The 26,836-nt window shown below is 39.9% G+C and overlaps 1 protein-coding gene across 7 annotated transcripts; it reads left to right on the forward strand.

Moving 5' to 3' along the window:
* The first annotated feature begins 997 nt into the window (after nucleotides 1-997).
* usp15 (ubiquitin specific peptidase 15) lies at nucleotides 998-26,550 on the forward strand. 7 transcript variants are annotated; one of them, XM_028449455.1, is made up of 22 exons: nucleotides 998-1,136; nucleotides 1,764-1,891; nucleotides 2,179-2,309; nucleotides 4,287-4,413; nucleotides 5,509-5,654; nucleotides 6,491-6,552; nucleotides 6,911-7,000; nucleotides 13,055-13,202; nucleotides 14,162-14,335; nucleotides 15,104-15,262; nucleotides 15,357-15,581; nucleotides 15,679-15,762; nucleotides 15,887-15,981; nucleotides 16,739-16,927; nucleotides 17,071-17,186; nucleotides 17,295-17,576; nucleotides 17,768-17,838; nucleotides 19,606-19,721; nucleotides 19,829-19,978; nucleotides 20,127-20,230; nucleotides 20,701-20,789; nucleotides 24,480-26,550. In XM_028449455.1, exons 1-22 carry the CDS (start codon nucleotides 1,048-1,050, stop codon nucleotides 24,846-24,848), a joined length of 3,144 nt encoding a protein of 1,047 aa, XP_028305256.1. In that variant the 5' UTR covers nucleotides 998-1,047; the 3' UTR covers nucleotides 24,849-26,550. The 7 variants fall into 7 exon arrangements, with proteins under 7 accessions (XP_028305256.1, XP_028305257.1, XP_028305262.1 ...); XM_028449456.1 differs by lacking the exon at nucleotides 6,911-7,000; XM_028449457.1 differs by lacking the exons at nucleotides 998-1,136; nucleotides 1,764-1,891; nucleotides 2,179-2,309 and adding an exon at nucleotides 3,147-3,235.
* The last annotated feature ends 286 nt before the right edge of the window (nucleotides 26,551-26,836 follow it).

Consider the following 26,836-nt stretch of genomic DNA (forward strand, 5'->3'; position numbering starts at 1 on the left):
AAAAACACTAGTACAGTGCCCGTCGGAAGTATGTATTCATATAGTGGGAGGAGCTTAAGTAGAGTTGTCAATTATGGTCAAATGAGTATATGTTTGAAGGTTGGATGTACAAAGAGGTGTACATACTCTGTACTCCGTAGTGTTACAAAGGGGTTTATTTGTGGGTGCAAAGCAAAATAGTGTGTGCGATTAACCTCATTTAGTTCTATGGGACATGCGCATGATAAATGTATTTGTTTTTTTTTTTTTTTTACTCATTTCAATATTTTTTTTGTTTGGTGTATTTTTCTGTAATGTATGTTTTTTTGTATAATTATTGTTTTTTGTTGCCATTTTAGTGTGATTCTGGAGTCATTTTGTGTATTTTTGTATCTTTTTTAGTGTAGTTTTGTGCATGTTGTCATTTTGTGTATTTTTTGTATACATATTTAGTTTTGTGTATTTTGAGTCATATTCATAATTTTGTTGTTGTTTGGTTTATTTTACTGTAATTTATGTTTTTTGGAGTCATTTTGTACATTTCTGTTGTTATTTTGTGTACTTTTCATATAAATATTGTGTAGTTTTTAGTTTTATTTTACTCATTTAGTATGTTTTCATATAAAAAACTGAATTAACTAATAACTGAATTAGTTGGTAATTTATGAAATGTTTCATGTTTTATCCTATCATTTTTTCTTTCTTGAGCGGACTGAATTTGGCCCTTCGGCCTTGAGTTTGACACGTCTGCCTCCGGGCTTTTATTTTTAATTGATATATAAGACAGGTGTCCTGAAATGTCACTATATACAATCATTAAACTGATATAACTATAAACCAACGCTCTCGTTATGTTTTTTGATACGGTGACAAACATCATTTCGACATCCAGGTGCAATGATGAAGCAATTTTAGACATTTTCTGGAAGACTTTTCATCGCAGGGTGTCACGCTTCTGCCGCGAGGTGTGCGTGCTGCTGATTGGCTGAAACCGTAGCGTCACTCCGTACGTAGCTTGGTACCGCCCCGTGCTTTTCCCAGCATGCAGCAGGAAATGTGTGAGCAAAGATGGCGGAAGGAGGAGCGGCGGACCTGGATACCCAGAGAGGAGAGGTCGCGGCACAGTTAAAAACGCAGTTAAGGAAGGGGGACACTTGGTAAGGACCGAGCTGAACGATTCTTAAGGAGGCTGCACTGCTACCGGCTGACTCTGATGACACTGTCACCGCCGCGGAGGAGGAAAAAGTGGAGTGGTCGGGCCGTGTTGACTGTCAGCTCTGAGCTAGCATGCTAAGAGGCTAGCGGGAGCTGTTAGCTTCATGTGTGTCAGGATCGGGACGTGAAAGCTAACGCTACTTGCTTATTTTCAGTTCTGAAAACAAGTCCTCACTCAGTTAACATGTACAGGTTTTACACCCCACTCAGATTTATTACCTAAGTTGTGACACCCTCATGTGAGACTACATGTAGCATTCTGCTAGTTAGCGAGCTAATGGCTAACTCCAGACCACAGACGCTCCTGATGGCTCCTGTCAGTGGGTTCAATCGTGCACTTCTGCTGGGGGGCGGAGTCGGAAACACACCACCTGTCAAAATCACAGTCAGCTGGTTTGGTTTGACATTATACTGAAGTAGACCGATGTCAGAACAGCTACTATCACTGCCGGTATTCCGAGGCTTATCTTCAGATCGGTTCTTTAACGTGTTTTTGACTGGGCAGGATCAGAAGTGTGACACTTTCACTTTCGCTTTAGCTGATACACCTTGGGTTGCCTCCTCTGCAGGTACCTTGTGGACAGTCACTGGTTCAAACAGTGGAAGAAATATGTGGGATTTGATAGCTGGGACAAATACCAGATGGGTGATCAGATTGTTTACCCCGGACCAGTGGATAACTCTGGCCTTCTCAGAGGTGAGAAGCTTTATTTTTCATTCTATCTGTAGTTTAATAGTTTTATTTCCCTAAACAGCCAATTGTATAGTATTTTGTTTTCTGGAAAAAGGTTGGAGTGAAAAAGCAACATTGTATTAGTCGGCTCTAGTGAGTTGCTAGAGGCGCTCATAGAATTTTCTCCATCATTCCTGTCTCTCTTTATGTGTTTTTTTTTTTTTTTCCTTTGTGTGTGTGTCCTACGAGACAGTCAACATAGGGTCAGTGGTGCAGCCTAGGGTCATATGACTGCTTCTCTCTTCCTTCAGACGGAGATGTACTGGCCATCAAAGAGCACCTCATTGATGAGCTCGATTACATCCTGGTCCCAACAGAAGGTTGGAATAAGCTGGTCAGCTGGTACGGGTTGATGCAGGGCCAGGAGCCCATCGCTCGCAAGGTAAATCATGCAGTTATGAGATATTTTATTAGAAGACCTACATTCATCCTATAGTAGGATCTTTTGTAAATGTAATAATAAGTAAGTTGGAAATGCACTAGTAGGTCTGTTATAAAATGTATTACATGTGAAAATGATGGAGAATGTGGAGTTTTTTTTTTTTGACATTTTATTATTTTATGTCTAACAAAGTGATGGACAAAATGTAATAAGCTAACTGACCCTTTTATCTTAAAATAACTAATTTTATTAGTGGGCGCCGCAAATGGCTGCTCCGGTGTGTTGATGTGTCTCCTTTCACTGCAACTACCTAGTCAAATTCCTCGTATTGTTCTAAACTGTACCTGGTCAATAAAGCTCTTCTTCTGATTCTAATGACTTAGAAAAATGAAAATGTTGATGGATTGATTTTCCCATCAGTTATTGTGGATTGGGGGTGTTGTATGATATAGAGATGAGAGGTGTAGAAGATTCCGGTGCTGTTTTTTTTTTAATGCACTTTCTCAAAATAATATGAAAGTAAATATGCAATCAGTGCCAATACTGGCAGTACTTTCATTTAGCACAAATAAAAAGTATTTTTTCATTTACATCTCTGAGGAAAATAAATTATTTTATTTTAAATCATCATGAATGGAAAAAAGAATGACAGTCAAACACTTGATTTGGCTGAATGCGTGTTTATGATTACAGGCTAAAATCCTCATTTGAATTCTCACTAGTCATGGCATCATGGCTGCTGGAAGTAGTTCTTCCTACCTCTCCATATCTATCACTCTAGTTCCCCCCCCTCTTTTATCGAACCTCCCCTTTGACCATCTATGTCATGCGCCGTATCGGGTGGCTGCAGGGTTTCTATTTTCAGGCAACGTTCTAGATGACTGAAAAGCTACATGGAACGATCCGCGAGACACAACATGCAGGAGGTTCATTATTAGCTTTCCTTTTTTCTTTCAACTGATTGTCTCTTTTTTGTCATTCATTGGACAGAGTTGTGTATGTGTGGTATTGGACGTGTGGAATGCGCACAAAGCGGGTTTCAGGCTGCATTTGTAGGTCTCGCGACGCAATGTTGTTTGAGGTCCTCTTCTGGTTTGCCTGCCAAAGTGCTCCTGCGTCGTTACTTTGTAAAGTGGAGGAATGGCAGCTGAGGTCACTCTCAGTGAAGTGGTGTGAAAGCATTTTAGACGAGTCTTTGACAGGCCAAAGGAGTATGGAAGGAGGAGGTAGTGTGGGTGGGGAAAGTGGTTGTGATTTAAGGAATTCTGTCAGTAAGGCAATAATCTGGATTTTACAGTGGGTGTAAACACACACGTGGTAAAAACCTGGCTTTATTAACTCATCCATTAGCATTTAGGTCAATGAGTTCTTGAGGAAGAATCTAAGACATGGGTGGGGGACTGTTGCAGTTCTTCTCAGGGACATTTGTGAAGTTGTTCTTGTGAGTGGCTAAGTGAGCAGTGAGCGTGTCGCAGGGGCTCTGTGGCGAAATAAATAGGCCGGGACCCCTCAGCTGTTTCCACGAGGTGCTGCTAATTTAAGCCCTAAACTCACTCTCTGTTCCTATCAGGACACTAGATGACTAGTGTGCCGTCTTTGTTATTCATCAGAAAAAAAACTTCAGCAAATCTTTACCAATTAATTTCATTTTTTGGCGACGTTTTGATGAGGAGATAATCGGCGTTCCATGTTGTTACTTCTTTCCAACACAGGCTAATTTACTATTTCCTTGGGAATTCCCCTGTTTGATTGACAATACTTTTATTTTTGATACTTCCTTACACATGTAAAGGTAACAGTAGAGATGTAGTGTTTGTCTTTATTTTGTTACAAACTATTTACTTTTGTTGTGTAATGTTTATTAAGGAAAATTAAACAAGTTTGGAAAGCATGTTGTTTTATCCTAACACTTTTTGGCATGTCCATGTTGAACTGATTGAACAGTTATTAATGCATTTATCTTTCTTGTGACCACAGGTGGTGGAGCAGGGAATGTTTGTCAAGCACTGCAAGGTGGAGGTGTACCTGACAGAACTGAAGCTTTGTGAAGACAGCAACATGGACAATGTGATCACCAGACGCTTCAGCAAAGCAGACACGATAGGTAGGTGTACTCTACTCTCCTCCATAGAGACTAGTGGTGGTAGTGGTGCAGTTACATTTTCACATCCATGGTCTTGCATCATAAGTGATTGTTTAATCTTTCAACATAATGACTAATGTTTAGGCTTATACGATCAGGATTTTTGGACCGATCACTGAGTTTAAAAAGACTAATCACCGATCAAATCATATGAATTCAGGTTGTTTTTTTTTTAGGTACCGACCAAATTCCTTTGGTACTACCTGATACAGATTCACGGAAAATCAAACTGTACTTTATTTTTTCGGGACCTAAACGCAGCCTTGTGACTGTGAGGGAGTGGAAACACTTTTTCACACAGGGCCATGTAGCATTGGTTTTTTTCTTCCTCATCAATAAAACTTGCAAATCATTTATCATTCATCGTTTACTTGTTATCTCTGACCAATGTTTAAATTTGTTTGATCTGAAACATTTAAGTGTGGAAAACATGCAAAAAAGGGGGCAAACATTTTTTCACACCACTGTAAATTTTCATGACATTATCATCAAATGTGAACGGTTGTCATGGCTGCAAGATGAAAGGAAGAAATGACCAACAATACTCAGATCAGGAAGAGAGTTTGTCCAACCCAATCACTAGCTCTAGGAGAAGCTATACTGACATTTTTGCCGTTCACTTATAGGTTTTCACCTTTGTACACAAATACAAGTGAAATAAAGCCGTGTCACTTAAAGCAAACAACTCCTCGGTGCAAATAAGATGGCTAAAACAATGCAATGGGAGCATCTTCAGAAAGTTTAATCACAACAATGACATCATTGATTGAATCGGCGAATTAAGACATTACAACATAAAATCTGATTGGTGTAAAGCCTAAAATTTACTTTGATCTCCTGGCATGTTTTGACTGCCAACTGTCAGTCTTCCTGCTAGTGAGGACACATCAAATTCAGGAGATCAAAGTACATTTTATTGTAAATTTCCCGAAAAAAAGTCTGAATAAATGGAACCTCAACATATTATTCAGAAAAGAAGACCAAATGATCTTTTTTCTGGAATTATCACACTAATGTTGTCTCCTCTTTTTTTTTGTATGATTCTCACCCCTGCAGATGTCATTGAAAAGGAAATGAGGAAGCTGTTTAGTATCCAGGAAGAAAAGGAGACGAGGTTGTGGAACAGGTACATGAGCAACACCTTCGAGCCTCTCAACAAACCGGACAGTACCATCCAGGATGCGGGCCTTTACCAAGGACAGGTAGGAGTTTAACCCCAAGAGTTGCTATTAAAGACTTTCAGATTTCAGACAAAAATCATGTTGAAAACTGGATTATAACATCAACACTAGAGTAAAAAATAAATAAATAATAATCAAATTTTCTACCATTCCACACTACAAAATTAATATGTATGATTTGTGCTGATATCACATCAGTTCGATATTGGTATCGGTCAATACACAAGGCCGCAATATCGGTATCGTACTGGAAGTGAAAAAGTAGTATCGGGACATCCCTAATTCTAAGAAAAGGCGCGTGTAGTCTAATTGTAGTAACATGTCAACAAATACACAAGACAACCAAAAAAAATTACAAAATGACAACAATGCACTAGACAACAACAAATATACAGAAAAATGATTAAAAAAATACATACACTAAGAGACTCACTAAATAACACACAAAACAACAGGAAATCCTGATTTATCATAAAATGTACAAAATGACTTTAAAACCACACAAAATGACGAAAAAACAACAAAAAGAAACAAAAAAAATGAGAGAAATATATACAATGACCGCAAAATAACATAAAATGCAACAAAATGAACATGAAGACTAAACCCTTTGTTCTTTCCTGTATTAAAGCTCAGATTGGTCAATATTCTGAATGCTGACATGAATGTTGTAATGTGGCCCCTGGATCAGATACTATCACATTTTTTTTTTAGTATAATGTGTGTAAACCTAAGGGTTGGTATACAATAAAGCAGGGTTTGTGTTGTTTGGTTGCACTGCAAACTGTAAGACTCGCATGCTTTCTTGCGTCAGCAGAAGCGTCTGATCCCTGGTTATTCTCTGGTGTCTTCCACAGGTTCTTGTCATAGAGCAGAAGAATGAGGATGGCTCCTGGCCTCGAGGCTCCACAGCGCCCAAGTGAGTGAACAGAACAGCACACCGGTGTCCATGAGTCAGTACCACATATATACAGTCTGGTATCCACAGTGTTTTAATCATATCAGTGACACACACAGGCAACGTATTAATGCTGAGGACAGGTATGCTGTTAGTCATCATCTACATACATCACTTGCATCATCTGCCAACGCTCCCTCTTTGTAGCTCCTCCTGCTCCGACTGCTGCCTCTGCTTTTTTTTTTTTGTTTTTGCTGACACATCACTGAGTTTATTTGACTTCACCTGGGTTTAGTTTGATGACCTTTTGCACATCTTTCTGCAACAGCTCCTTATTTTCCCTCCTCTAACTCATGATCTATTCTTTTATCTTTTGAAGGTCATCTGGTGCTTCCAATCTCTCTGCTTTGCCAAAGATCTCGCCTTCATCTCTCACAAACAATCATAACAGCAGCTTCAACAGCAGGAAGTAAGGCCAATTAGTGGGTTGCATAGCCGAGGGGTGTAGTGTGTTTGGATGCCAACAGCCAGAGATGGAGTAGATGTGTAGTTCACATGGGATGGGATTTTGGCTTGATTTGGCTCGTAAAAATGCAGCAGTTGGACTTTGGTGTGGGGTCGTTCTATTGTACCTTGATTTGCACTACCATCAGCCATAGCACTTTTTTGTTACTCATCTTTCTGCGACTCACTGGGCTCACTGCACGTCTATCTCTGGCTGTTGTCTGTGTTTCGATGAATTCTCCGTGTGTTGCAGTGTCAGCTGTGAGAAGTGGGAGGGATCTGTTCTTATTTCCCTCAGTGACAGCAGTTCTCTTTAGTAGTGGCCCACTGTTGTGTCTCGGACCTTATTCTGCATGATAGCTTGTTCATCAATAGGTCTCAACTACTCATTAATTGATAAAACTGTCAGCGCTAATTAGTGCTGTGCGATATGGAGAAAATTTTATTTCCCGACTACATGAAATTCATGAAAAATTGCTATTCATTATATATTTTATTATATATAGAAAAAAAACAAAAAAAATCCCAGAATTAAGATACAGTACGTTAAACGCTTGGCCACTGCATCAGCTGTAAGCTCTCGATCCTCATTTCCACATAGCGTTTACCTAAATTTTAAACAAGGAGAATCACTCTCCATGACTCATTTTGTTCATAAATGACTCTAACAACCTTATTCAAACATCAGTGGAGGCAAATTTCAGCATCCTGCCTTTACAGTGAAGAAAAATGACTTTGTTTTGGTCATATCATTTATTTTTTATACACAAGCTCAAATCACATCCTACCCTCACATCACATTTTACAAGCTCTCACAATTTGCCACATATCTACCTTCATAGGACCAGCTTGGTCCTCTATTGGTGCTGTAAACTAGTATCCCCGGGTGATGTAAACATTCTACTGGTGCAAAGTAGCAGCGTTGTTGTGAGTAGATTAGCCTGTTTTATGATATTTTTGCAAGTGGGACCAAGACCACACACATTAAATTTGTGATATAAACGATAGAGGGTTGTATTGTACGGTAGAAATTTTTATATCGCACTCCGATGTACAGTATATCGTTATATCGCACAGGATTAGCACTGATCAACCTCACAGCACTCTTTATCCACCACTGAACTTGAGTTTTGATTGATTAATAAAAATATCCTAGTTGATAAACATGTTGACTACCAACTATTTAAATAATGATGAATTTAACTCATACATTTCTTCATCATTTGCTTTTATGCTTTGCCTTTGTTCGATGCCTTTTTATTTTTTTGTTCCTTTACATAGTTTGTATTAAACCCTTCTCATTAGCTGTAGGTGCTCTCAGCTGTTGCTCAGACAGTGCTCATACTCCCTTACTTAGTGTATGACCTCACATTCTGATTACTCTCGAGGTGCATGAGCCTTGCAGCTTAAACTCGGGGTGTAGGTTGTTGTGCTGCAGATTTTGTTCCAGACTAGAAAGAATAGCACGAGCTGCAGGTTTTTTGTGGTTTTCAAAGATGACTTTTTAACATTTTTGGACCGGAACATCCTTTAGCGTGAATAAAGTAGCAACACAAAAACCACTAAAAAAAGAAAATCTATCCATCACTCTATTTCACAACTATTTACAGTGAAGAAAATAAGTATTTGAACAACCTGCTATTTTGCAAGTTCTCCCACTTAGAAATCATGGAGGGGTCTGGAATTTTCATGGAAGGTGCATGTCCACTGTATGAGAGATAACCTAAAAAGAAAAATCCAGAAATCACAATCTATGATTTTTTTAACAATTTATTCGTGTGATACAGCTGAAAATAAGTATTTGAACACCAACGTTAATATTTGGTAGAGTAGCCTTTGTTTGCAATTACAGAGGTCAAACGTTTCCTGTAGTTCTTCACCAGGTTTGCACAGACTGCAGGAGGGATTTTGGCCCACTCCTCCACACAGATCTTCTCTAGATCAGTCAGCTTTCTGGGCTGTCGCTGAGTAACACGGACTTTCAGCTCCCTCCAAAGATTTTCAATTATATTTAGGTCTGGAGACTGGCTAGGCCACTCCAGAACCTTGATATGCTTCTTACGAAGCCACTCCTTGGTTTTCCTGGCTCTGTGCTTTGGGTCATTGTCATGTTGGAAGATCCAGCCACGACTCATCTTCAATGATCTGACTGAGGGAAGGAGGTTTTTGGCCAATATCTCACAATACATGGCTGCAGTCATCCTCTCCTTAATACAGTACAGTCGTCCTGTCCCATGAGCAGAAAAACACCCCCAAAGCATGATGCTACCACCCCCATGCTTCACAGTAGGGATGGTGTTCTTGGGATGGTACGCATCATTCTTCTTCCTCCAAACACGCATAGTGGAATTATGACCAAAAAGGTCAATCTTGGTCTCATCTGACCACAAAACTTTCTCCCATGACTCCTCTGGATCATCCAAATGGTCATTGGCAAACTTAAGACGGGCCTTAACATGTGCTGGTTTAAGCAGGGGAACCTTCCGTGCCATGCATGATTTCAAACCATGACGTCTTAGTGTATTACCAACAGTGACCATGGAAACAGTGGTCCCAGCTCTTTTCAGGTCATTGACCATGTCCTGCCGTGTAGTCTTGGGCTGATTCCTCACCTTTCTTAGCATCATTGAGACCCCACGAGGTGATATCTTGCATGGGGCTCCACTCCGATTGAGATTGTCCGTCATGTTTAGCGTTTTCCATTTTCTAATGATTGCTCCAACAGTGGACCTTTTTTCACCAAGCTGCTTTGCAATTTCTCCGTAGCCTTTTCCAGCCTTGTGGAGTTGTACAATTTTGTCTCTGGTGTCTTTGGACAGCTCTTTGCTCTTAGCCATGCTGACTGTTAGGGTCTTACTGATTGTATGGGGTGGACAGGTGTCTTTATGCAGCTAACGACCTCACACAGGTGCATCTGATTCAGGATAATACAGTGGAGTGGAGGAGGACTTTTAAAGGCGGACTAACAGGTCTTTGAGGGTCAGAATTCTAGCTGATAGACAGGTGTTCAAATACTTATTTTCAGCTGTATCACACGAATACATTGTTAAAAAATCATAGATTGTGATTTCTGGATTTTTCTTTCTAGGTTATCTCTCATACAGTGGACATGCACCTTCCATGAAAATTCCAGACCCCTCCATGATTTCTAAGTGGGAGAACTTGCAAAATAGCAGGGTGTTCAAATACTTATTTTCTTCACTGTAAATGCACAGTTGTTATTGTCTTGCAGGATGGAAAAAACCTTCTTTTGAACCAAAGTACTGTAGTTAACTGTAAACATGTTCAAATGAGCTGCAACCTGTATTAAATGGAAACTTACAAATAATTTTGATCAGCATTCTTACACGTAATACCTGGACAGCATGTCCAGGGCTTACAATTTTTTGTAATAATGAAAAATGGATGGAAATGACAGAATTCACTTAATAAAAAGCCAATATTATTATTACCTTATTTCTATATTATTCATTTATTTATGTGTTTGTTTGTTTTTTTTAATTAAGCTGAAATTGCAATATGACCCTCACCTACATGATTTGGGGCAATATCATGCATTTCCATGTTGGTTTGTTTTGATTCGTTTTGCTGTAAAACGTGTGGCCTAATGCCAAGCCAGTGTAATAAAAACGGTCATGTGTGGTGTTATTTCAGCACATGCTTTTGGTGCATTTCTGCAACATAGAACTAAGAAACTGACAATAGTTAACCTAACTAACATTTTAAGCATGTTTATCAAGAATTTGGGAAGTTTAATAGTCAGTAATAATCACTCATTAATTAATTTGGGTTATGTGATGAAACCAAAACAAAATTGAAATGGATAAAATCAGAAGCTTTACATGTCCCTCACTCTAACAACCACTGTACACTAAAGAATATGTATTATGTGGTTTATTATGATTTTTTTAACAGTTTAACTTTGCTAAATGATTGCTTGATTGATTACAATAACGTTAAGTGTCACCTCTGACGCACAGATGCTCTGTAGCCACTGGCCAGACACTGCTGAGAGCACTACTCTCTGGTAGCCTGGGGGGGTAATGGCTGTGGGTGGGGCTTTACTACATCTGCCGTCCGATGGACTTCACTCTGCGCTCCTTCCACTTACTGTCTCTGTGATTTATTGCATGCCTCAGTGTCTCTGCCTGTGTTATGAGGTGCATCTGATTTATTTGAACACGTGCAGCATGTTGCTGTGTCTGTGTTCTCCTTCTTATGTAGTTTCAGATGATATTTTAAATATGTGAACTTTCCAGTTAATTAGTGAGAACTTTAACTTTTCTAATATGATTGTGGCTGTGAACCTAGCAGCTCCACTCTCCTGATTCACGCTGTTTTCTCTGAATTATGCACAGGGCCTGTTTTTTTTGTTTTTTTTTTTTTTTCCCTCCACATTACATAACACTCGTCACTTTGATATTGCGGCTTGGGTTGGGACACTGAGGCATGCAATGCTTGGATTGTCCCATTGGTGATGACATCGTGTCCCCCAGTTCTAGCGAGCAGCCTCAACCTTACTGCTCCCTCTCCCTGGGGCTCATTACAATGTACAGGTTTCTGTGGCTGCTGCTGTGACCTTCAGAATATATTACACCTGGCCGGCTCTTTTCTAAATGCCTGCCTTCAATCCTCCATTGTTTTAAACACTGTGCTCGTATAAACCTTCATGGGACGTGTATGAGGAGGAAGTGAGAAATGTTCTAAAAGTTTCATTGTGATAGTGAATGTTTGTGTGTTAGTGTGTCAAGGAAAATAGATTCATCTTCAGTAAGACATTAACAAGTAGATAAATGTTGTCTTTGTGGTAACGTGTATAGAGGGTTGTTCCATGAATACTGCAGAGTCAGCTGGATGTGGTGGATGAGCTGCTCCCTCCATGCTCGTCTCATTTCTCTTCTGTCAGCTCCCGCAACCGCACTCCTTCTTCCCTCCTCCCTCCCTTCCCCATATTCTCCTCTCCTCCCTGCCCCTCCTCCCTCTTCCTCTATTAGTGCACCTCTAGCTTGGATAGCAGTTGTCTTGAGCATCCTCGCTGCGGCCGCTGCTATAAATATCTGCTGGTAGTCGTAGAGCAGCAGAGAGCATCGGGCAGGCCAAAGGGAGGAGCAGAGGACAGCGTAGGACAGGGCAAAGGCAGCCAAGGCAGAGAGGAACAAAATGATGGGCGGCCGTGCTCGTAAACGGAGAAGGGGGAGAAAAGAGAAGAGGGGAGCTGCTTAGTTGCCCTTCAGGGGAGATCAGCGCGTAGTTTTTGCACATTCATTGATTACAGAATTATTTTTTGTTGGCTTCTCTTGGACTTCAAAGTCAAACATCAGACTTAAGCTCATCCGGACCGTCAACTCCTGGAGCTGTGCTGACTTAAAGTGAATAACTGGATTCTCATGAGAGATCTGAGCTGGACATTTCTTCCACATTCTCCTAAAAAACTTGCACTGAACCAGAACCGACAGCCGCCCAAACAGCAGGTTGTTGCTGAGCGAGGTGCGGATATGCGTGCCGAGACGGAGCTGAGATGTCATGCTCCTGTGTTGCTGGTGGTGCCTGAGGTCTGAGACGGTGGAGCTGGACAGCAGGAATGTGGACCACCGCGTACTCACTGCCTCAAACAGCATCACAGCTGTTTCCCTGGAGCAATGGGAGCCAGAAACCCCCAGCACTGCCCTGCCCACCTCCCAGAGGTCTGCTTAATGATGCAGTGGGGGAGGCCTGTTGTTGTTTAGCTCCTATTTACCGTTTGTAATTCTTTACTTATTTTAGTACTGGAGCCCACGTGTGTAATTCCTTGCAACTCATTAACACTAAATAATCTTGAATGCTTTCAGATCGAAGCTGATAGTTTTTATAGTTTGCACTCACACAATAATTTAAACTGTGCTTTTAGTTTGTCTTGACATGCTTTTTTTTTGCTGTGGATCCAAACATTACATATACATGTGTATGAATGTTTTTAGTTATCGTTCTACTCCTGCTTCTTTAACAAACCCTCTATCTCTGTATTTTCTTCTTTGTGCAGCGTAAAGAACTCGAGCTATGGTTTGCCGTCCTACCACCCTTACAGCAACAGCTACGACTACTCAGACCAGAGCAGGCAGAGCGAGCGCTCGGGCCTCTCTGGACTTTCCAACCTGGGCAACACCTGCTTCATGAACTCTGCTGTGCAGGTAGAAAATGCTGAAATCGTAGAAAGTATTAGAAGTTGCACAAGGTTTTTTTTTTCTCCTTAAGGCTGCAAATATTTGTCAGTAGAATCGATGGGGACAATGAGTAATGCATACAGTGCACTAAAACTTTACAGTGCTTTAAGCAACTGCTTTAAAATGACACTCTTTGCACTTTGTGGGATTCCAATATTACAAAAAAAGAAATGCTATAAAGCATTGGTTCCCAAACTTCTGTGGGTGTTCCCCGCTTTGAATGAAGGTGAACTTTCAAGCCCCACCTGTGCTCATTGCCCCCAAATAATTTTGACAAATAACATAATTTCAAATTTATTGAACCAACATGGAACAAATAACATATTTCATAATTAATCAAAAATAAACTTAATTAAACTAATTGTCTGCATGAAAAACAAAAGTAAAAGTGCAGCAGTCAAAAATAATGGAAATAAATGGTAAATGGTAAATACTCTCACATTCACACACCAGTGGGACAGGACTGCCATGCAAGGCGCTAGTCGACCACTGGGAGCAACTTAGGGTTCAGTGTCTTGCCGAAGGACACTTCGACACATAGTCAGGTACTGGGATCGAACCCCCAACCTTTCGATCAGAAGACTAAAGAGAACAAGTTTTTTAAGTCAGCAATTGACAGTTTGTTTATTGTTCCGCTCCACTTCACATGCTGACTTAAGTCAATAATTGATTGCTCTTTTAATTTCTGCTACATTTTTAGGCCTCTCATTATTAATTTCTTTGTGTTTAGGTGTTTTGTTTAGTGTTAATGATCTTTATTGTAGGTGAAGAAAGGCTTTTGCCATAAAATTGAAAAGTTTGTCACACCAAAGGAAGAGGATAACTATAAATAGTAGTTTCTTGAATTTCCATGCTCGCCCAATGTCACTCCATCACATAGTCACAGCTCAAGCTTAAAAACCATCTCTTCTGCTCTGTTGTCCCAGTGTCTCAGTAATATCCCCCCGCTGACGGACTACTTCCTCAAAGACAAGTACACGGAGGAGCTGAATGAGGACAACCCGCTCGGCATGAAGGGGGAGATCGCCAAAGCCTACGCTGAGCTCATTAAGCAGCTATGGTCGGGCAAATACAGCTACGTCACGCCACGACCTTTCAAGGTGATCATCAACATCTAACTATGTCGAGGATGAAAATCTGATGGTTTTTGTTAGTCGCATCACAATACAATGTTGGTCATTGGTAAACAAAGCAGGACATTATGATTGTACATATCCATTATTTGTTAAATCAAAACTTAAAATAACACAGATAATAATATTAAGCTAAAATAAATGTTCTTCCAGAATTTGTTCAAAAATACTTCTATCTACAGACCAGAAAATACAGCCCAAGAGATCAATTTGTTTATTTTACCAAATGTAAGATTATAAGTAAAATGAATGTCTGTCTGTTCTAGATGTTAAATTGTGGAATAACGTTGATAAAGAAATAAAAATGAGTGACACATTATTTATTTTCAAAAAGAAAATGTCATAATATACTGTATTTTAGAGAGTTATGTGAAGCAGTAGAAATGTATATGTAAGAGTATGAAGTGTTCTTTGTTAAATGTAAATAAAAGAAAGTATGTGTATATATATATATTTTTTTGCATTATTTGAAAAAGGCAACTCAAATGTACTTTGTTGAATATTTGCATTTATTTTGTCTGTATTATTTAAGAAAGGTAACTTGAATGTTATGATTTATGTGTTTGAATATTTTTTTGTTTGACTGAAACAAGCAAACAAACTGAAACTGAATTATTTGTTATGTGACCTAAATAAATGCAGCATAGGTGTGTGAATGTTCTATACTGTATGTACGGTACATCTTAATTACTCTGCTTTGTAGCTGTCGGTTGACCTGTGCTCTGTCCCATGCAGACCCAGGTGGGCCGCTTTGCCCCCCAGTTTTCAGGCTACCAGCAGCAGGACTCCCATGAGCTCCTGGCGTTCCTCCTCGATGGCCTTCATGAAGACTTGAACCGGATTCGGAAGAAGCCTTACATCCAGCTAAAGGATGCCAATGGTCGTCCAGATAAGGTGAGTCACATCTTTCTGACGGTTAAACGTGGGACCTTTGAAATGTTCTTGAAGGTGTTATGGAGCATTTTCTGCATTTGGATGTTGGTTGCAGGTTGTGGCTGAGGAGGCGTGGGAGAACCACATTAAGAGAAACGACTCCATCATCGTGGACATCTTCCACGGCCTTTTCAAGTCAACACTGGTGTGCCCTGTGTGCTCGAAGATCTCTGTGACCTTTGACCCTTTCTGCTACTTAACCTTACCACTGCCTATGAAGAAGGAACGGACACTAGAGGTTTACCTGGTTCGACTAGATCCCCTGGCCAAACCCACACAGGTAACATGCTACACAGAACAATCAAAACAAAAAGTCAAAGGTAACCAACGGGCTTTGTGTGAAGTCGGAGTCAAATGATCTCACCTTTATTTTTCAGTATAAACTGACCGTTCCAAAGGTGGGCTACATATCTGACCTGTGTACATCCCTCTCCATCCTGTCGGGGGTTCATGCTGAGAAGGTACACCACTATTTCAAATTATATAATAATAATTTGTAATTGTCTCACTTAAATAAGCTTCAGTTGGAAAAATAACAAGTTTTCTCTCCTTTTTTCCACCTCTTAATATCCTTTTATCTTTCAGATGATTGTAACAGACATCTACAACCACCGTTTCCACCGGATCTTTGCCACCAACGAAAACCTCAGTAGCATTATGGAGAGGGATGATATATATGTGTGAGTATTCATGCCGACTGTTAACTCAGCCACAGGCATCATTTGGTTGTGTTTAGCCTTTCATGCAAGCTGGCGGCCCCAGGGTCACATGCGGCTACCAAAACAACTCACTAAAAAATATTAATACAAAATGTTGGAAGGAATATGAAGCCTATCAATACACAAAATAAAAACAGCAAAATGCACAAAATATCGACAAGAACACAAAGTAACAGCAAAAAGATTCCAAAGATCTGCAAAATGACTCATAAAACACACAAAATGCCAACACAACTATACAAAACAACCACGTAAACATACAATATCACAAAATGACTAAGGAAAAAGTGTCAAAATGATGCAGAAATGCACAAATCGACAACAAAAAGTGAAATCACAAGAACACACATAATAACTTGAGAAAAACACACAACAGCATTTCAAAAATGAACTATATACCAAAAATGACTCCAAAAACGCACAAAATAAATAAAAACTCACACAAACAACAATAAAATCCAACAAAAAGACATCAAAGACATTTTGGCTTGTATTGGCCATTATTCTAAATGCTCACGTAAATGTTGATAATGTGGCCCTCGGATCAGAGAATCACTTTCTTGTGGCTCTCGCTGTGATTGATAAGTTTTCCATTGTTTTTTGTACATTTTTTATTAGTGTTTTATTTATTTATTTTACTTAATAGATTTTTCTGTCTTCGCTGCTTACTGCTGTATTGGAATAGCGTGTAATGGGAGTCTTTCTGGTGTTTGTTTAGCTTTGAGGTGGCAGTAAACCGAGTGGAGGACATGGACCATGTAGTCATACCAGTCCACCTGAGGGAAAAGTACAAACAGACGGGATACAACCACACAAGCACGCCACTGTTTGGACAGCCCTTCCTCATCGCTGTTCCTCGGACCCTGAGTGAAGACAAGCTCTACAACATGCTGCTCCTCCGCCTCTGGTACGTTTGTATCTGGACTCTAACACCAGTTTAGTTGACTTGTGAGTGTAGAAATAAAAACTGTAGAAGTTGTTATCAATATTGGGAGAGAAATGGAGAAGTTTTTTTTTTTGTTGTTTATTGAATTATTTATATGTTTGCAGTCGCTTTGTTCGATCTTCTGTTGAGGAAAATGAGGAATGTGAAGAAACCCAATCATCCAAACAACATACTGTTAATGGTAATGCTGTTAATGGTGTGTTGGAGGAGGGGTCACCAAGTGAGTGCCCTTTCATTTTAACACTTCTGACCGTCAACAAAGTGTTTTTTCATGCTACTTTTCTTACAAGCTTTGAGTTACGGTAAAATATTTGTCGTCCTCTCTCAGGCGAGATGGAGACCGACGAGCAGGATGACGAGTCCAGTCAGGACCAGGAGCTGCCCTCGGAGAACGAAAACAGCCAATCGGAGGATTCTGTGGGCGGAGACAATGAACTGGAAAATGGTGTGGACGCACCTCAGAGCTCCACCAAAAGCCAGCAGATAGCCGGATACAACAGGAAGAGACTCTTTACATTCCAGTTCAATAACATGGGTAAAACAGACTTCTCTCTCATCAAGGACGACACCAGGCAGATCCGCTTTGACGAGGGACACCTCCGACTTAGCGGTAGGAAGACCAACCAGTAGCTTTCCTTGAACAAAAACAGTGCCATTTCTAAATCATCAAAGTAGTGAATATTTCTGATGCTAGAAATTCATCCAACTTTAGTTGCTAAACTTGTATGTCCATCATAAAGTGAATAATGGTATACGTGGAATTATTTTGAACATTTTTACATCTTACTTATCCTCTCTCAGATCGATCCTATCTTTCTTTGGACTGGGAACCAGAAATGAAGAAGAAGTACTTTGACGAGACTGTAGCCGAGGTAATACAAACCAAAAACTTGCACCTCATTTATTATCTTATTGTGAGAACAAACCCAAATCGCTTTTTTGTGCTGAAAACAAATGTACTGTATTTGGATATGAAGTAGTGTCGTTGATTGATCCTTGTCTAACTACAGACATTTTAGTATTAAAGTATTTTATTTTGGTGTATTTTGTTGTAAACTAATAATAGTGACTGCCCTCTATGGGTTGAAACCTAGCTATTACAATTGAATGTTGCTTTTGGCTGAGAATGGTGGTTTGTGAGGTTTTGGTAGATTCTGATGTCATAAACCACCATTATTGTCCCCGCCCCTTCTATAAGAGCATTCACCTGTTGACTTTGCAATTTGTGGCGAGTAGGTTTGATTGAGAGAATTGTCAATAGAGAGAAATAGAGTATTGAGTAGGTAATAATAATAATGCATTGGATTTTATGAAGCGCTTTACATTGATGTGCATTATTCTTTCACTCTACACACAGTGGTGGTAAGCTAGCATAGCATAGATTGTTCTTTAGGAGATTTTATAATGGAGACTGGGTTCCACCCTCTGAGTTTATTTACCTTTTTTGTCTGAACCTCTGACAACAAAAGTACGTATACACCCTGAAGAGAAATGTCCAAATTTGGCCCAAAGTGTCAATATTTTTTGTGGCCACTATTATTCTCCACTGCCTTAAACCTTCTTAGGTTTCACCTGAGCTTTTCCACTCCCATTTGATGACATCACAGAGCTAGTTGATGTTGGAAACCATGATCTGATTCGTTCATGGTTCCTTCAATAAACTTTAGCTCCCCTGTGCTTGGCAGAACTCTTGCAGCCCCAAACCATGACACACCCACCACCACGTTTTACTGGAGGCAACACACACTTATCTTTGACCTTTCACCCACTTACAGCTACACACACACTGGACACCATCTGAACGAAATTAGTTTATCAAATGTAATGCACCTGCTCTCCATTCACACTTGAGATCATGTAACACTTCAACGGGTTGAAAGAGCCCTGGGAGGGAAAATGGCTGACTACCTCCAATTTTGACATTTTTTTTTTAATTTAGGGGTTTATTGGTGTACTCACTTTTGTTTCGCAGTGGTTCAGACATTAAGGTATTTAGAGGGGACAGTAAATATACACTGTTATATAAGCTGTACACAGACTATATTACAGCATTATTTATGCATGTACATTGTCATTTTTTTCAATGTTTTATTGAAAGAAGTATAAAATATTTGCAGAAATGTGAATACTCACTTTTGTACGGAAGAGAATTAGGGCCACTGGAAAAGAAAAGAAAAAAGAGCCACTGTAAAAAAAATTTTAAATAAATCTTAATTGTTTTTTTTTTTTTTTTTAAAAAAAATCTTATGGTTATCTTACTTTTTATTTTCCGTAATCTTTTTTTTCCCACGAGTTTCTTCCTCCAGCCACTAAGAAAACCACTGCCTAACTCCACCTGTGGTGTGTCTAGGAGGAATAGTAGCAGATGAAAATCAAAAAGAGAAAAAAGAAAAACACTGGAAAAAAAAAGTTAAAACAATTGTGATTTTTTTCTTCCATGACTCGATCTTTTTTTTTTTTTTTTTTTTTTTATTTTTTTTTTTTTAGTGGCTCTGTTTTGGTTTTTTTTTTCTTCAGTGGCCCTAATTCTCTTTCATACTTCTGTAAGTCACTTTACATGTAAAAGAAAAAGAATGAAAAAGAAAATCATATTATAATAGAATTAAAAAATGCTTTTTTCTCTCTCTTGGGGATTTTAGGACTTTGACAAACATGAAAGTATGGAGTACAAGCCTCAGAAAAAGGCTTTCTTCAAGCTGAACGACTGCATTGAACTTTTTACCACGAAGGAGAAACTGGGAGCTGAGGATCCTTGGTGAGAAATAAACATGTTTAAAACAAGTGGTGACGCCACCTGCTTCATGAGCACGTTTGCGTCTGTGTGAGCTTGTCTCGCATTAACACAGAATCTTAATTTTCCAGGTACTGTCCCAACTGTAAACAGCATCAACAGGCCACCAAAAAGCTGGACCTGTGGTCTCTGCCTCCAGTGCTCGTGGTCCACCTCAAACGCTTCTCGTACAGTCGTTACATGAGGGATAAACTGGACTCACTGGTTGACTTCCCACTCAGGTGCAGAACAGCTATCAATCACCACTTCACTTTCAGCAGTTGATGTATTTATTTTTGTTTCTCTCAATGTTTATAGATAATGAGAAAACAACAGAGAATCAAATAGATTTATGTCATTATTCATGTCATTATGTCGTCTCCTTTTCAGAGATCTAGACATGTCAGAGTTCCTGATCAACCCCAATGCCGGGCCCTGTCTTTACGACCTCATCGCCGTGTCCAATCATTACGGAGGGATGGGAGGAGGCCACTGTAAGCATTTCACACACCTGATGCTGCCTAGCTACACTGCCTTCCCCTTCAGTTTAATGTCAATTTACCAACATTTTAGGATTAATTAAAGACCAGCATTGGACTGAAATGTTGATCAAATATGTTCAGAGTACAGAGTAATTTCAATACAAATGAATAAAACTCCTAAATTAGCATGATATTTAATATCCACCTGGTAATTCAGGGACTTTGTAGGATGTCCAACACATACAGTCAGTGTAAGTAAGAACTGTCTTTATCCTCATGAGAATAATGTACCATAAGGTCTGTTTTCGACACAGTGTTAGGCCTTAAGTGAAGTCAGTGCAGCGTTTGAGGTCAAGTTCATTCGTGGTATTTTTTCCGTAACTAACTTAGTTAAATCACGTGTAATTGTTTGTGGACTCACTGGCTGAAGGAGTGAAGGTTTCCGCTCTGATCACCATCCTCCTCCTCCCTCTCCTCCTCAGATACGGCTTACGCCAAGAATAAAGACGATGGAAAGTGGTACAACTTTGATGACAGCAGCGTGTCTCCAGCCAGTGAAGATCAAATAGTGGTGAGTGTCCTCATTAGTGAGCTGCCCTGCTGTGCGCACATCACAGTGTGTCTGCTGTGCTCACGCTGAGGCATGAGCACAAACACAGTCAAACAGCTGCACTGACCTCAGATGAGCCTGCACATGGATGGAAAGATGGCATTTGGAACTTTCCCTTTAACCAGATTAGATATAACTCTTAGACTTGGATCACCTACAGGGTAAACACTCAATTTACAGCTTCATCTTTTTTTCCTATTTATTTAGTTGACTATTGGCTATTAAACTTCCTGAATTCACACCAAACATGCTCAATAGGATAAATATTGTCAACTACTGACACTACAGATTAGGGGTGGGCGATATAGGAAAAATATCATATCACGATTTTTTAATTTGTAAAATCACGATCACGATTTTATCATGATTTTTTTCGTTCAAATCATTTAGACTATTTTATTTAGTTATTTACTAATAAAACAAACCAATTCACCTACTTAAAATTGTCGCCCTAAATGGAAAAAATAAATAAAAGATAATTTAAGACAAGGAAATTTTCAAACACTTTTTAAAAATGTATGTAAGCAATTCATCAAACTGGTTTCTAGTACAATTAACATTAAACAGAAAGGCTGACAAGTTATTTTAGTCAGTCTTTTTACTTTGTTTAACTAAAGTGGTGTAGCATTAGCCTTAGCAACACTTGCTACATATCAAGGCATCATATCAGTCTAGTGATTTCTCTTTGTTATTGAGGTAACACACTCATTAATAAAATCTTTAAGCAGTGTTTGAACGCCTCATTTTACACAGATGAGACAATATCTTTTACAAGATGAAACGTTACTGCTTTGGTTACATTAGGTCTGGGTGATATTACGGAGCGTACTTCTGCCCTGTTTAAGAGCTTAATAATTCTTCGGTGTCTGTAATGCTGACATGCTGACTAGTAGTGGTGCAACGGATCAAAAAACTCACGGTTCAGATCGTAACACGGTTTTGAGTCCCGGATCATTTTTCTGATCAGCAGAAAGAAAAAGAAAAAGACCAGACAAATAACTTTGCTCTCCATTTATTTTGTAGAACATTAGTGTAACCTTTTTCTGCTCATTAAATACAAACAACATTTAACTTGAGGTGTCAATTCAATGCTTAAATAACATTTGGAATCATATAAAAACAAATTAAAGTGCAATATAAGGCATGACACCTTCATCCTTTAAACTGGTAATTACCTGTAATTACCAGTTTAAAGGATGAAGGTGAGAAAAAACATGGAGAGTGAATTAAAAACTAGCCTATGCCCACATCATCAAAAAAGAATGAAAGAAGTAAAAAAAAAAGCAGATTTGAGTTTATAATTTCAAATTCCTACAATAGTCAAGGATGGCCATCCGGACTAGAGCTAATATTTATTTAATAAGGGCTTTAAAAGACATGGATGGAGGAGGCATGACGACATTCACACGGACTTATTACGCACATACGCGCACGCACACAAGGCTGTTCCTTTCTCTCTCTCCCTCCCTCTGTGTGTGTGTGTGTGTGTCTCTGTCTCTCTTCAACTCTCACGCAATCACACACAGATACACGACCAGGAGCGCGAACCACACATGCGCGAGTACGCTCCTTCTCAATCACGCGTGCACAGAGACACACACACACACACACACGGACGTCGCAAACTGAACAGGCTTTATCAAGGCATTACTAATGATGCGCGGATCATTACATTTTTTTTTTTTTAAATTTTTTCTTCCGTCAACCAATCCGTGCGTGTTGAACCGTGGAGAGAGATCCGTGCGGATCATGGATCAATGATGATCCGTTGCGCCACTACTGACTAGTAAATGGTGTGATTTGGAAAAGAAAAAAAACCTTTGGATGTTCTGTGTATGGACCACAGACCTATGACACAGAGACGGCACCGCAAGGGTTCAAATGTGAACTACAGACGGTTATGCTGAAATCACGTGACATTAGCCATAATACTAGACCCTCAGCCACACGTTTAACAGGAAAATGGTTATCAAATGTGACATGGTCCCAAAACATTATGTGTGAAACATTTATTTACACTCAGGATTTGCACAAAATCATGCCCAGCCATGTGATTGTTGGTGCAATGTTTCTGCCATGATGTGTCACCAGGTAAACTCATGAGTTTTTGTACCAATACACCATCAGCTAAACCTCTCCAAATTTCTCGCCAGCTCTGTTGATCCTGAGTTTATTGCAGCCAGGACAGGAGGGGGGAGGGCGGTGCCCCTAATGAGCGGCCCCCGGAAACATTTACCATTAAAAAAAAAAAAAAAAAAAAAAAAAAAAATAGTTCCTTGCCCTCACGGTGACTGTGTTTCATGCCGATTCTGTCCATTTCTGCATTTAACCGTTTTCATTCAGTTGCGATTCCCTTAACGCAGATTTTATAGGGCCCTACATATGTTATTTTTCATCCATCTCCGTTTGTTCTAAGAACCTTAACAATGTAGTATTTGAGGTTTGTAAGTGACTTTCTGACCAATTCTAAAACCGGGCTGTGTGAGTGGGCGTGCCTATAGATGCGGACGCCACATATGATGCCACACTATGCTATTCACACACTCTTGTTGTTGTTTTCAGCCAAGAAACTGCACATTATAGTAAAACACACTTAAAGTGGATATTGTGATTGTGAGTCAGATAAACACTGTTTCATAAAATGTGTGTGCCATGCAGCAACAGGAGCTGTTTCAGCTGCTTCAAACACTTACCGGAGATGCTACGTCGCTTTATTGTCATCATCTCATGTAGAGATTACAGGAAAAGTCCATTCAAGGTGATAGTCTGAACCGCTGTGTCGCATTGTGTCACAGTGTTGACAGATTCGTGGTTCATGTTTGGGTAGTTCTAAGATGTGATTGGGCTGGAAATTGTCCATCTAATCTGGCAACACTGATATTAACCACGGGCTGGATGTGATGTACAATTGGACCAGGTCCGGCCTGCGGGCTGTAACCATGGCACCCCTGCTCTATGCTGTTTTTCAGCCAGTCCCAATATTACTGCAGGTCCCACATAACACCTCATTTAAATATGAAAAGCGCATCTTCCAAACAATCTTTTGAATAAAATGTTGTTTCTTGTCTATACAGTGTGTGTGAGTATTTATTAGTGGAGGTCATATACTAAGCATGAGTAACTCTCGAACTCCATTCACATGACCGTCCACCATTTCAACAAATAATTTTTGGCTTTAAAGTAAGGATGGAACAAAGATGAAATAAAAACAACTTTATCTTTACTTCACAAAATGTGACCCTCAGAGCTTGGGACGCATTGTCCCAAGACATGCATCCGAGGCATTTGCTTTATATCACATTCTGTTTTCCAGAAGAGAATTATTTTTTTTTCCTGTCAATTTTCAGCGATCACAAAAAATCAGAGGCCCTATTTGTGTAGCGTCTGTGAGAGATGTGAGAATTATCATTGTTTATATTGGTGTTTATTTTAAAGTTTATATGGAAAGGTTTGGACTTGATTCATGTTCTGACTTTTCCTTGTTATCGTGTGTTGGCATAGGGAGGAAGGCCTGTAAATAATGCATTGTGCTGCATCTTGCTGTATGAGTCACGCTGTTTTTGTAAAGGTTTCAGATGGAGGACGACTCCATCTTTTATTGTTCAAGTCAGTGAGTAACATGCTTTTTTTTAACTTTTTTTTACTTCACAGTCCAAAGCAGGCTACGTGTTGTTCTATCAGCGCCAAGACACTGTGAAAGGCACCGGATACTTTGCTCTGGATCGTGAGGAGGAAGAAGAAGAAGAAGAAGAAGAAGAGGAGGAGGAAGACGAGGTGGAGGAGGACGAGGAGAATGAGAGCAAAGGACGGCAAAAGAGAAGAACAGCCTCTTCCTCTCAAGGGACTTCATCATCATCATCATCATCATCCGCAGCAGCAGCAGCAGCAGCAGCTCAGAGTGACGAGGAAGACCCCAATGAGAACCAGCGCAGGAAAAACGACAACGAGCAGGAGGAGGATGATGAAGAGGAGGAAGATGAACAAACTCCTAGCCATGACGTGGCAATGAAAAGCAACTGAAACTGAAAACAAAGCAGGAATGAACCAATAGAGAGAGAGAGAGTGAGACTGGGAACCTTCCGTCCACAGCGTGGCAGTGGCTCCGCCCCCGAACTCAGCCCTGCAGGAGGCGGAGCCTCTGCGGCTCAGGGAGCTGCTGCTCAACGCTATGACATAAAAATCAGGGCCCTCATCTGTGTTGGAACACTGTGTGCGCGTGTGGATTGTGTGTGTGTGTGTGAGACCACGTCCTTTTGAAAAATAATTTCACCTGCTCTTGGGGCTCGTTTGGGCCCTCCATGTGACCTCCTGCTGTGTCCATTCACTTTGCTTTTTTTTTTTTTAACACACAATTACATATTTATATATGTTCTGAGAGCAGTGCATTGTCTGCATATCTATTTTTTTTTTTTTTTTAGCATTGTTTAGCGTTTTGTAAATATTTTAAACACTGAAATAAGTTTGCATGATGTGCGGAAATTTTGCACAATCACACACAACCATCCATGGTTTACTTTTATTTTTAACCCTATAAATGCCAGACCCTAACTGAGGGCTCACTGTGGTTATACATAGTCAAACAGCCAAAGCGTCTCTGCTGCTGCTCATTTTTTATTCAGCCACTCGTGATATTAGTCCAAACACAGACCACCACCATTGTTCAGCATCGTTCATTCAAAGCTTTACTCTTTAGTTCTCCAGGTGCACTGAGATCAGGATCATGGGCGCTCGCTCCTCCCACACCGTGCACGAGTCGCCTCAGCCTTACCTCCTGATCTCCCAGCTGTCACCTTCCTCTCATCATCATCATCATTGTCTTTTCTCTCTTTTCCAATCACCTACCTACCTACCTACGAATGTCCATAGTGTCGTCACAGTGTCTTGTTGAGCCATACCGAGGGCCGGAATGTAACCACAGACCAGATGTATCTGATCGATGCCTTTCGAGTCTTTTGGGGCTTTGTTTTTCCTCCTTTTCGTGGGCGTGGTTGGACGTGTTGATCAGAGGTTCCTTTAAAGCCTTTAACTAGTTGGCTTTATCTAAGTAATAGGTAAACGTTCCCCTTTGCAGAGGCATTTCTTAAAGAGTGTGATATGTCTGAAAACAGTGGGCGGGGTCGACCCAGACGGCCTTTCGGCCTCGGATGATGATTATACGTATATATTATAGGTATATATAGATTGTTAGCACATTATTTGAACACATTTGACCATCTGTCTGCTCTTAGGTTTGATTCCCAGCGTTAACCAGCCTGAGCGCTGCCTTGCCTTTGGGCCGACCCACCCACCACCCCCCATTCTGACTGAGTGAAATGTGATTGCTACTCTAGGCTTATACAATATTGTACATAGAAGTTCACTCTGTGAGTGCACATTTGATAAAAGTTTATTTATTTATATGTAAGCATTTATTGATAATAAACAGACGATATATTTAAATCGCGGGGTGAGAGATGACAAAAGCAGGATACGCTCCGACACCACTTTGCATCGTCTTGCCTCTGCGGTTGTCATGGAGGGAATATTTTTTAGAAAAAAAAACAAAAGACGACTGCTGTTTTGGGACTTTTTTTTTTGTAAAAAACAAAAAACAATCTAAACATTCTTGCATGATGATTTATTGGGGATTTCCAGGTTTGGCTGCACTTGAGTTTACTTGGGTTTACAATCGAAATGTGCATGTGTATTTATACACAATCTTCAATAAAGTTGTGTAACGCTTCTTTATCGTGAACGGTGTTCTTTATTCACCTGGTGTAACTGCTTATCTCATTACTGAGCTAATAAACACACTTTTACTATGACCTAAATTACATGTTTTTAGACTGAAAACAGCCTCTGTGTACATGTGGAACCTATGGAAAAAACCATTCCCACCAGTAAAAAAAAATCAATAAAAAATCTAAGTCATAACTATGAGATACCAAAACTAATACACATTTCCAGTGAATGTTTTAAAAACAACTTGTGAACATGAGCATACACACACAATTGTGGATACTTTCTCA

The sequence above is a fragment of the Gouania willdenowi genome, chromosome 6 (assembly GCF_900634775.1).
Source record: "Gouania willdenowi chromosome 6, fGouWil2.1, whole genome shotgun sequence".
Lineage (NCBI taxonomy): Eukaryota > Metazoa > Chordata > Actinopteri > Blenniiformes > Gobiesocidae > Gouania > Gouania willdenowi.